Source organism: Hyla sarda, chromosome 6 (genome assembly GCF_029499605.1).
Source record: "Hyla sarda isolate aHylSar1 chromosome 6, aHylSar1.hap1, whole genome shotgun sequence".
Lineage (NCBI taxonomy): Eukaryota > Metazoa > Chordata > Amphibia > Anura > Hylidae > Hyla > Hyla sarda.
Window position 1 is genome coordinate 208,498,668 of NC_079194.1, and position 12,901 is coordinate 208,511,568.

General features: G+C 43.0%; 1 protein-coding gene across 1 annotated transcript in view; it reads right to left on the reverse strand.

Moving 5' to 3' along the window:
• The window catches only part of ZNF423 (zinc finger protein 423), a 259,566-nt gene that overhangs the window by 189,937 nt on the left and 56,728 nt on the right, over positions 1-12,901 (reverse strand). The window contains exon 3 of the mRNA XM_056526329.1: positions 2,601-2,789. Within this exon, the coding sequence (XP_056382304.1) occupies positions 2,601-2,789 (189 nt within the window). The remainder of the gene's footprint in view (positions 1-2,600; positions 2,790-12,901) is intronic.

The following is a 12,901-nucleotide window of genomic DNA, read 5'->3' on the forward strand; positions in this document are numbered from 1 at the left end:
CTTTGCGCGGTAGTCCATCAATGGTGACGGCGTAGTGCTGCACTGTCCTACCACCAAAGTATTTTTGGCGGCGGCCGCCAGATGGAATCTCCACTCACTGAATTCAGCGAGCAGAGATTCTGCAGTGTGAACATATCCTAAATTGACTAATGGGCGTTACTAGTTTTCTTGTCTGACAGTGTTCAGTCAGTACTGACTATATAAGACTCTGCAGTGGCAAATCCTGTTGACCTAGGGAATGGTAAATGATTCTCCAGTTTTAAAATAATGCATTCTTATATTTTCCTTCACATAAACTGCATGAATGCTAGGAAATTTCTTTGTGGAAACTGAAAACTTGGTAAAGCATTATAGGATCCTGAAGTAAGCCAGCCTTTGGGTTTGTACCTTTCACCTATCCTAAGATAAGCCATAGTTTTCTAAATGACTATGTTTCCACCAATCAATGCCCTAAATAAGACATCATTTTCTAAATGTTTCCACCAATCAATGCCCTATGCACCACACATGGAGTCCCCAAAATGTACCTTTCATTTCAGTTACACTGTTGTGTGTGAATATGAAGAGTAAAAGTATTTCTTTTATAACATATCTTTATCACCAGTTTTCCTTTGCAGGCTTCATCTCTAATTTTCAGTTGTCCCTAACCTTGTGGGTGTTGACTAGTCACAACTGTGTCTTTCATACAATGCTCACACACAGAAAAGTGGATTCTGCCACTATATCTCTATAGTAGACCCTCAGAAGCAGCAATAGCATGGAGGACATTATAGAGAAGTACACAGCAGTATACTGCGGCAGACACGCCCCCTTCATGCAGTTCTATGGCAGAGCCTGAGATTGCCGAAAGCAGTGCTCCGGCTCCCCCATAAAGCTGCAAGGAGGGGCGAGTGTCGGCCACCGCTTCCTGCAGTGTTCAAAAATGCTTGTTTCATGCAGGGAGCCAGGGCGCCATTCGGGAGATCGTGGGGGCCCCCAGCGGTCAGACCCTTCGTAATCTAACACTTTTTTAAAGAGAGAAATTAGGAGTAAGAGGGAGTAGAAAAAAAATCCTGATAAGTGGAGAAACACAGGATCCATAGACCTTCCATAGAGCCCATCTTATGCAGCAAGGAGCTAGAGGGAAGAGAAGAAACTTTGCTAGAACAAGATGGTAGAAACAGTGGGGGTCTAAACACCCAGACACCGACCAATCAAAAATTTAGACTTTTCTATATGACATGTTGAAAGTTTTTGTAAGTGACAGAGACAATTTAAGTTGAAAGCTGTAGGCATTCTGTGTGGAGTGCTATGGTGTCTCAGTACGACCACAATTTCCCCTAAAAATGATGCATGTGATACATCACACAATTTATCTTCTTCCCTATGCCTCTGTATGAAATTGGAGGCACATTAAGGTGCTAATATATCTCAGCTCCAAAAATCATGGGTGGAGTGGGTGGAGGAGATATGACAATAGTACTTGCTTAAATTTTGCTTGTTGATATTGCCAAGTACCACGACTTTACAAGATTAAAGTCCTCAAGTCTAAATGTACTTTAAAGGGGTACTCCACCCCTAGACATCTTATCCCCTATCCAAAGGATAGGGATAAGATGTCTGATCGCGGGGGACCCCCCCCCCCCCCAATATAGCATGCGGCACCCACCTGTTACTGCTCCGAAAGCGATGGAGGGTCTGGCTCCTGACTACGGGAACGAAAGATCGTGACATCACGACTCCGCCCCGTGTGATGTCACGCCCCGCGGGGCGTGACATCACACGGGGGCGGAGTCGTGACATCACGTTCCCGTGGTCGGGAGCCAGACCCTCCAGCGCTTATGGAGCAGTAACAGGTGGGTGCCGCATGCTATATTGTGGGGGTCCCCAGTGGCGGGACCCCCGCGATCAGACATCTTATCCCCTATCCTTTGGATAGGGGATAAGATGTCTAGGGGTGGAGTACCCCTTTAAGTGTTCATCCTCTTCATAAATGTTTGAGCATACAACCCATTCAGACGTCTGACAGGGAGGAAACCTTTAGTTTACAAAAGTATAAAAGTGCTTTATGCGATTTCAAAAACATAAGACAACAATGAAGCAGATACACTAAGTGGTAATAAAACTCTTTTTCAAAGAAGCCTCCTCAATCACTATTCTATTCTACGGCACTGGGTCATCAAACTGAGTAAAAGCTTTCTCAGCATGAAAATTGGGCTCCTTAGCTGGACTCATAAGTTTGAGAGCTCTGTCTTACTTAGAGAGTTTTCTAAAAACATACACTTATCGCAAGTTTGGGTGTTGGGAAGTCTTCATTGCATACAGAAAAAAAACTATAAAAAAACAATATATATATATATATATATATATATATATATATATATATATTCCCTACTTTACTGTGTCGAGTCTTGGGCTGAAGTTAGTAATAACAAAAAAAGGAATTGTGGCAATGATTCTAGCTAGCACATGGGTCTACCTTAGGAAAAGCAATAAAAATGACATTATCTATAAAAAATGACATGATTAATTCGTTATTCTCGCTTGAGACCCCCTATTGCTGCATTGTCCAATTACTCAGCTAACCACCTGTCAGACCTGCAAACTTAGTTTGGGATTACCTCCGAGACAGTGCTGGGTCCGGTGCTCCGTCAGCTCGGCCAAGGAATCGAAATCCTGCTGGCAGTTATCGCAGGTGTAAATTGACTCGTCCTCCAGCTCCTCTTCCTCAATCCTCTCTTCCTGGCTGGTCACGCTGTTACCATCTTCCAAACCTCGTCCCTCTCTCTCAGCCTCCCTTCCAGGACCCCCTGCGGGCACAGGAAGAACATAGCGTAACAGCTGTCTTTCAGAAAAACACATAATTACTTTTTAGATTTTTTTATTTTTTGCCCCTGAAAGTAACTTTAACATAAAGTCTTCTATTAGTTGTCTTGACATGATTAACTATGTTATATCGGCCGAAGCCATCACAGTTCACAGGCTAGCGACAGATAAAACATTTCCTGATGCTTCTGTCATTACAGACATCACAAAGATCGGTAAGAGCAACAAAATAGTGAAATTATCCTGACATGCATAAGACGCACAGGGAGGAACATACACATGACTGGTTCTCTATGTAAAACCTCCGAAAGTATGTCTGAAACCACTGGAGGTAAAAGTCTACGAAAAAGCCCCTGAAACTCTCAACTCATAGGAATAAACTAGCACATCAATATATTTTACAAATCCTCCACCATTCAGCTGAAGCCACTGATCTCAAGTATATCTTATATGAATGTCTAGCACATCTATACATCGTAATGGAGTACAGTGACCCCCTGACCTACGATGTCCCCGACATTCGATAATTTCAACATGCGATGGCCTCTCAGAGGCCATCACATGTTGAAGGCAGCATCAACATACGATGCTTTTGTATGTCGGGGCCATCGCATAAACGGCTATCCAGCAGCGCTGACTGCTTCAGTTGCCACCGGATAGCCGTTTACAGTGCCCCGTGTGCTGCGATGACGATCACTTACCTGTCCTCGGGGCTCCGGTTCGTCCTCTTCGGGGTTCCCTGCATCGTTGGCGCTCTCCATCATCGTCATCACGTAGCTGCGCACGCCGTCCCGTCATCCAATAGGAACGAAGTGATGGCGGCGACGGAGAGCAAGGATGCCAGGGAAGCAGAGGCCCTGCCGTAGGGTCGGGGACACCCCGGGAACGCAGCGACAGCGATGGAGGGCGACATTCAGGGCAGCGGTGACGAGCGGTGACGGTCCGGAGTGGCGGGGACACGTGAGTACAACTTCCTATACCAGTGGTCTTCAACCTGCGAACCTCCAGATGTTGCAAAACTACAACTTCCAGCATGCCCGGACAGCCAACGGCTGTCCGGGCATGCTGGTTGTTGTAGTTTTGCAACATCTGGAGGTCTGCAGGTTGTAGACCACTGTCCTATACTTTACATTGCACGGATCCCTCAACATACGATGGTTTCAACAAACGATGATCCGTTTGGAACGGATTACCATCTTATGTTGAGGGACCGCTGTACATACAAATAATGTGCATTTGCCTTAATCAATTTATTTTAATTCCTGCTATTTCTGGACTTAAAGGGGTATTCCTTCCTCCAAAGGATAGGTGATAAGATGTCAGATCGCAGGGGTCCCATGCTGCTCCTGAGATGTGACACCACAGCCACGCCCCCTCATGACATCACACCACACCCTCTCCATTCATGTCTATAGACAAGACATAAATGGTGGAGGTGTGACATGACGTCACAAGGGGGCGTGGCTGTGACATCATGTCTAAGTCTCAGGAGTAGCGCCCGGCACAGAATGGATGTCAGGCTCCCTTTAAGATCAGCATATTGTACCCATTAGTAACAGCCTTTTTAAGATATTTAAGTTCAGATCAGTAAAGTAATAGAAAATAGATACATAGGAAATTGATAATAGACTTGCTATACTGTGCGTAGTATCAAATATCCCAAAGGTGTCATGCAAGAACTGAAAGCAGAAAACAAGACATTTTTACAGCAGTGTGAATTCTGTCATAGAGCTTGTCATGCAGGTGATGTGACAGCTTGGGACAATCTTGCAGAGACAGAATAAACAGGTATCCTATACAACATGTTGATGCTACATAAGTATTAATACATAAGATTATACTTAAAAATGTGAACATTTAGGATGCACTACTTTGCCTATGTTATAAAGTATCATATCATACTAGCACTTTGTATTACCATATATACTCGAGTATAAGCCGACCCGAATATAAGCCGAGGCCCCTAATTTCACCCCAAAAACCCAGGAAAAAATATTGACTCGACTATAAGCCTAGGGTGGGAAATACATCATCCCCCCATGTCATCATCCCCCCTGTCATCATCCAGACCCACGGCATCATCCCCCTTCATCATCACCGCCTGTCATCATCACCCCCCTTCATCACCCTGTCATCATCCCCCCCTTCATCATCACTGCCTGTCATCATCTCCCTTCATCATCCCCCCTTCATCATCACTGCCTGTCATCATCTCCCTTCATCATCCTCCCTTCATCATCACCCTGTCATCACCCCCCCCCCCCCTTCATCACCCTGTCATCATCCAGACCCACGGCATCATCCCCCTTCATCATCACCGCCTGTCATCATCACCCAGTCATCACCCCCCCTCTTCATCACCCTGTCATCATCCCCCCCCTTCATCATCACTGCCTGTCATCATCCCCCTTCATCATCACCGCTTGTCATCATCCCCCCCCCCTCATCATCACCGCCTGTCAATCCCTTCATCAGTGGTCTTCAACCTGCGGACCAACAGATGTTGCAAAACTACAACTCCCAGCATGCCCGGACAGCCATCGGCTGTCCGGGCATGCTGGGAGTTGTAGTTTTGAAACATCTGGAGGTCCGCAGGTTGAAGACCACTGGGAAGGAAGGGTGAGCTGGTCTGGGCTATCTATGCTGCAGGGACTGTCCGGTGGGGAGGGTTAGTCGTTCCGGGCTGTCCATCTTCACCGGGAGGCCCTCTTCTCCGCTCCGGGCCAGGCCCCGGACTAGTGATGTGGCCTTGACGACGACGCACAGGGACGTTCATGCGCAGGGACGAACGTCCCTGTGCGTCGTCAAGGCAACGTCACTAGTCCAGGGCCAGACAGGAGAAGAGGGCCTCCCTGTGAAGATGGACAGCCCGGAATGAATAACCCTCCCCACCGGACGGTCCCTGCAGCATAGATGGCCTGGAACAGCTCACCCTTCCCTCCGAGGGGAGGTGAGTAGAAAACTGAAGGGGGGTCTGGATGATGACGAAGGCCACAGTGGTCTTCAACCTGGGGACCTCCAGATGTTTCAAAACTACAACTCTCAGCATGCCCATACAGCTGATGGCTGTCCGGGCATGCTGGGAGTTGTAGTTTTGCAACATCTGGAGGTCCGCAGGTTGAAGACCACTGAGAAGAGATTGACAGGCAGAGAGTTCACTCGAATATAAGCCGAGGGGGGCGTTTTCAGCACGAAAAATCGTGCTGAAAAACTCGGCTTATAATGGAGTATATACGGTAAGTAACAGGATCCTGCGCACTCTGCCAGATGAAATAAAAAACTATTCTTTCTCTCACAAAACAACAGCAGCAATGATACGAGAATAAATGATTTGTTCAGCCTCACAGCTAATAGTGTTTGCCTCCTATGACTTAAAACTTAATAAAATTGATCTCTGCAGCAGTAGGCTCCCGAGCACTAGAGTGGGGCTATCCTTGAAACAGGAGCTTGTGTCTGACGTTACCTTCTTACAACCTCCCAAAGTTCTGACCTTCTAGACCTTCTCACTAAGTGTCTGATGTGGACAGAGAGCTGGAGCAGTGTCAGAGAGAGACCAGAGGGGCTAGTCTGAGCTACGCTTTAACAAGACGCAATATCATAGGAAGGACAGTGTAACACCCTGGATGTATCCAGACAGCCTAAATACTGCAGTAGACATACAAAGCTTTACTAAATGCCACCCAGACTAGGCAAAAAGTGTAAACATACAGTAACAACCAAAAGAGGATGTGTTTTTAAAAATGACCTATTGTTTAAATCAGCTTTTTTAAAGAATTTTTGATGGTTTCTTTTGTACATTTTGCATTTTACTATCTTTCAAATAATCCTAAAATCTTGCAGTTTTCATTCTGACCACTAGGCTTTTTATTAAGCTGGGACTTCCTGTTCCGTATAGATTACATTCCAGCCTTCTCCTCCTTATCAACACAACACAGGCAGTATTACAGTAAAAGATGTCACCACTAAATAAATATGTCACCATTAACAATAGCTGAAGCTCAGAGATCAGCCTCCCCACCAGTGGAATGACCTCTGCAAAGGTCACAGAACACGCCTAGAAAATACTCCCACTCAAACGAATAGGGTTTGGTCCAGTCTTTCTTAAATCCATGGGGCTCTGCTGTGAAGCATATCTCAAAATGCTGTTAAATACAGCTCGGGCAAAGAAAAATTTACAATCAGAAAATAGAAATGGAAAAAAAGAACAGTTTCAGTATGGCGACAATGCCAGAGCATCTTGAAATACCTTTAAAACAGTTTTCTGACTTACACCATGGCATACCTGCTGTGCACCTATGGAATAACTATCACTTCATTGGAATAACTTTTTGGAGGGATTCCGATGTATATCAGCAACAATGGTATAATCCAGCCTAGCCAGCACAAGAAAAGTCCTCAGCACACGTGTATTTGATGCTAATAAAATACCTTGACTTCATTCCAGCATTACAGGCACAAACGTCAGGATAGCGCCAACACCGATGAGTGCTAGTTTCGCGTCATGTGACGCTTTCTCAAGGCATCATGGGACCCTGCTCCCATGATGCCTAGAGAAAGTGTCACATGACATGAAACTATTGTTAGTTATCCTTACTGTGGATCCGGCAGCACTGTGTATATTAAGGGAAGGTCCGCCTGTACATGCTGAATAACCCTCTGTTATATCCCGCTGAGTGGTGCCGATCATCTATCTTCTAAGTGTTGTATAATCTAGACTATTTGTCTAGACCACCTGTTACTTATTATGTATTACTATACTTCATGTCCGGTCTACCTGCTAGATTCATGGCTTTATACAGAGATTTCCTTTAGCAACCAACTGTATATCTGACCAGTCCACTAGCACCTTCTTTATCCTTAGGGCCTATTTTATGGACATATTTCCATTAAAGGGGTATTCCGTGTAAAAACATTTATTTTTTCATATCAACTGGCTCCAAAAAGTTAAACAGATTTGTAAATTACTTCTTTTAAGAAATCTTAATCCTACCAGTACTTATGAGCTGCTGAAGTTGAGTTGTTCTTTTCTGTCTGACAACAGTGCTCTCTGCTGACACATCTGTCTGTCTCAGGAACTGTCCAGAGTAGCAGGAAATCCCCATGGCAAACATCTCCTGCTCTGGACAGTTCCAGAGACAGACAGAGGTGTCAGACAGAGGATTCATATTTTTTAATTAGTAGAAAAAAATTAGTAGAAGTAATTTACAAATCTGTTTTGGAGCCAGTTGAATAGGAATTTTTATATATTTTTTTTTAAACCAACGTGTGGCATCCACTCCTGGTCAATGATCAAATTCCTAACTTTGATATAGAGCTTTTGCTAAATATACACACACGCACATAAAGATTAATATATATATATACAGTGATCCCTCAACTTACAATGGCCTCAACATACAATAGTTTCAACATACAATGGTCTTTTCTGGACCATTGTAACTTGAAACCAGACTCAACATACAATTTATGGACAGTGAAACGTGTCACAACTGGAGGAACTGACCAATCAGAATGGGCATTTTACTGGTAAATCACCTGTATTACTGAAGTGCATGCACTGACTTGTGTCTGGTAGCACCCCCTACAGTACAGGGAGGAACTACAAGTTCTGTACTACTCCTTACCTGTGCCAGGGTTAGCTGCTCCTTTGGACACCAAGTTATTGCGGCTCCATTTGGGACACTGTGTGTACTGTATAGGACCCTAAAGAAGCTGCTGACCTCTACATAAACCATTGTTTCCCAACCAGGGTGCCTCCAGCTGTTGCAAAACTACAATTCCCAGCATGCCCGGACAGCCGTTGGCTGTCCGGGCATGCTGGGAATTGTAGTTTTGCAACAGCTGGAGGCACCCTGGTTGGGAAACACTGACATAGACAGTGATTTACATCTCCCAGCAGCTCTTTCTTACTTTTATATGTAAGGATTTGCTTTATCTGTATTAGTTATCTACTTATTTTTCTTTAATCCTCACCTTTTCCTATTTTTGATGACATTTTGGTGGCTTCAGAACCAATTACCAGCTTTTCATAGAGTTATGGTCTCAACATACAATGATTTCAACATACAATGGTCGTCCTGGAACCAATTAATATTGTAACTTGAGGAACCACTGTATATATATATATATATATATATATATATATATATATATATTAGATAGAGATAGATGGATATGAAATAGATTGATGGATAGATAGTTTTAATTAAATGTATAATGAAAGAAAGGCTCACAGCAAATGGGTCTCCATGTAACCCCAGCCCTATCTTTTACATTTCCGGATGTATTATTAAACAACATCATAATTTTCACCAACGTTCTGACTTATACTCCAGCTGTAGCCTAGAACATTAGTGGTAGAATGCTGGTTAGCGGATGGGTTGAATATTGATAATGTTCCTTCTACTCTGTTTGTAAACCAGTCCTCACGTGAGAACTTTCTACTTCTTAATTAGTTTTTTTTCCCACAAATGTAGGTTCCCGAAGGGAAGTAGCGAATCAGAAATACTTACGAATGCTGGAGTACATTTCCCAGTGGCACCTTATTTGCCTGTATGTATAGCTGTATCATGCAGTAAATCATTTGACAATGTTTCTCCTCATGTAGGATTTGTTTGCAGGTTCATATGTATAATACATAAGGAAAGCAACGTGAATGATATATAAGGTTATGTAACTCAATAGTAATATGTTTTTTATTACTAGAAAAGAAATGCTGTTTCCTAGGTTTGTTGGGGACACACATGCACATACATCTCCAGTTTCGCTTAAAGGGTATGTGTCGGTCAAGTTTAAATCAAGTTTTTATGTTAGCCATTTTTTTTTATATATAATTTTTCGACTTAATATGTATTTTTCAAATAAATCCTGAAATGTTGCAGTTTCTATTTTGGCCACTAGGCCTAAAACTTAGCTTAGACTTCCTTTTCTGTAGAGACTTCTACCCAGGACTGTCCTTCTTATCAACACCAACAAGAACACTGTGAAAGGTGACACCAGTGTATAGATAACAAAGGTTTAAACAATAAGTGTTGCTCACAGACCAGCCTCCCCCTTCCTGTAGAATGACCTCTGCAAAAGAGATAGATTATGCCCAGACACATTTCCCATTCATGTCAATGGGAGAGCCATTGCAGTGGGACCAATGAGGAGACAGCAGGTGTGTCTTAGACTACCTAAGAGTCACCTGTTGGAACAGCACATATGAAGGAGTCACAGCTATGCTAAAAAAAATTAAAAAAAAATAAAAAGGAAGCAACAAGCACTGAGGAAATAAATAACAGGTAAGTATCACCTATAGATACTGACTTACGTATCAATTTTGAGATCTCCACTGGTCAGTTGCCTAAATATATGGCCAAGGTAAGAGAGGGTGCAGAATAAGTGTTACACAAATCTAAGGTGGTATTTTCTACTATCACTCCAAAGATGTCTTAAAAGGAAAATGACTGAAGATTGACCCTAAAAAAATCCCTGAATAGCTGAGAGTAAATAGAGATTGTTAAAGAAAAGCCTATAATAGGAATACCAGGATTTAAATTTTATGTTATAAGTGTTTAAACAGCACATGCAACCATGCATATAAATAATAAATAAATAAATATACCTAAACACTGCTCAGTATTCATAATGATAATTAAAGGGGTTGTCTCACAGTTAAATATTTTTTTTTTCTGTAAGATTACATAAAACATAAACTTCAGTTTGAAACATTAAAGGAGATCTGTAGTGCTCTGAACTTATCCCGTATCCAAAGGATAGGGGATAAGTTATAGATCACGGGGGTCCGAGCACTGGGGCGCCCCTGCGATCTCCTGTACGGGGCCACGGCAATGTACAGGAAAGGGGGCATTCTGTCCCCGCATGACGCAGCAGCCGGCACACCCCCTCCATGTATCTCTATGGGATTCACGGAGGGGCGTGTCGGCTGCCGCATCATGCGGGGACGGAACGCCCCCTTTCCTGTACATTGCCGCGGCCCCGTACAGGAGATCGCAGGGGGCTCCAGCGCTCAGACCCCCGTGATCTATAACTTATCCCTTATCCTTCGGATAGGGGATAAGTTCAGAGCACTACAGATCTCATTTAAGAAAAAATGCCCCTATATCTAAATATTGTTGTTAGGTACTTGGTATAGTGCCCTCTGTTGTTGTTTTAATTTCTTCTCAAAACACCCACCTATTGTGTTCAGCGCTGGTGAAAAGAAGCAGGGTTAAGTGTGCTGGTTCTTATTGGCTCGTCTGCACATTAACAAGAACCAATCTACTGTATGTGGTCAAGAAGGCCCAGAGCATGTGTGACCAACAAGCTGAATGTTCTGAGAAATAATTAAAATAACAGCAGGGTTGGCCATAAGTATGTTTATCAACCCCAATTGAAAACTTGTATGTGTGATCTAACAAAGTGAAGTAATAGGAATAATAGTTGTAGGAAAACCCCTTTAATAACGTATATTTAAAGGATCTGTCTGGGCAGGTAGAGTTTTGTATATCTTCCCAGGGCAGCAGGAAACATAAGAAAGTGTCGCTGCTGGTCAAACATCCACCACAGTCCTCTTTGTAATTCCCATAATGTGATGTGTGGACAGAAACTGTCTGTTCAACCAATTATTTACTACACTGAGTGGACAGTTCCTTTCCACACGGGACATCATAGGAACTACAAAGAAGAGGTCCCCATGGCAGGGATCGGACACTCGTAAAACTGGCAGCAGAGGAAGGGGCTGGGTAAGTATGCCTTTTTTATGTTTTTATGTTCCTTGCAGCCCAAGCCGCAACTCAAAGTCCTTTCTGCCCGGACAACTAATTTTACAAAAAAGTTAGACTATTGGGGCCATATTGATATCATATACCGCTGCTCTATCTGAATGACGTCTGTTCAGGCAAACTGAAGCCAACTATCTATAACAAGGGTGACCATTCATCCAAATCCAAATGTAATACTACATTTACCCTGCAGCAGTCGCTATAAGAGAAATGTCTGGCTGTCCATGTCTTCCTCCATGGTAAAGTGGGCTGTATACCAGTGGTGTCAGGAAGAGGAAGTGTTAAGAAAAGGGTTGTCACTGAGGAGACTCCAAAAACGACCAATGTCTTTGCCATTGACTTCTCAATGGTGTGTTTATGTTATCAGTCATTGTATCTATTTATTTTGTGACTGCTCTAAAATAATATAGCCTTGAAGGAATTTTGAAGGTTCACGTTTAACTTAGACATATCAGAAGATGTAATTGGTTAGGGTCTGTGTGAACGCCACTGACTGCGAGAACAAAGGGTCTGTGGAGTTCCTCAGAGCTCACTTTCACTGCAGGGAGACTCAAGGTGCATGAGAAATCAACATGGATTAGGTATTGACCTAGGCTTCAATACGTTTCGGAGGATTTGTCTACACTGTTCAACCACAAAACTCATTTCAAGCCAGCAGTCTGTGAAAATGATGGCACTTGTCAATTAGTCAATGTATGTGTTGTTAACACCTTTCCTGTGAAAAATGAACTGACTTCTCAATATTAAGACTTCTTCTTGAACTTTCAAACATAATGAAAAAAAATGTATTTCAACTTTTCTCATTTCTTATAATTACATAAAATGTGTGTGACCCAAATAGTACAGTTCCCATAAGTAAACCTTTGGCATTTTACCAGCCAAAAGGTGCTGGCTTTTGCCCATCCTTTCTAATTCTGTGACATATAAGAGGTTAACCTGAGCTGTGCATTATCATAATACCAGTTTAATTAATATAATTAGGAGATGGTGTTTTGTGCAAACATTGGGAGAAGCTTTCGAAACACAAAATATCAAAGTGTTTTAATTGGGCTCGTCAGCATATGATGAACGTTGTCCGCTCCGTCTCCGGGGGCACCTGTGAAAGGTGGGAGCGGGCTTCTGCAATACCAGACATTACACTGCGTTAATAATGACCCTTTGCTTCTAATGAAAAAATAAATGTTGTTGTTGTAGCAATTAAGCCCGCAAAGATTTTCAGAGAAGGGAAATTAGATTTATTTGCGCGCCGTCCTCTTGCTGATGAAGCATCCACTATTTGGGAGAGGCTCTAATTAACCCTAATTTAGATGATGTGCACTTTTTGATAAGCA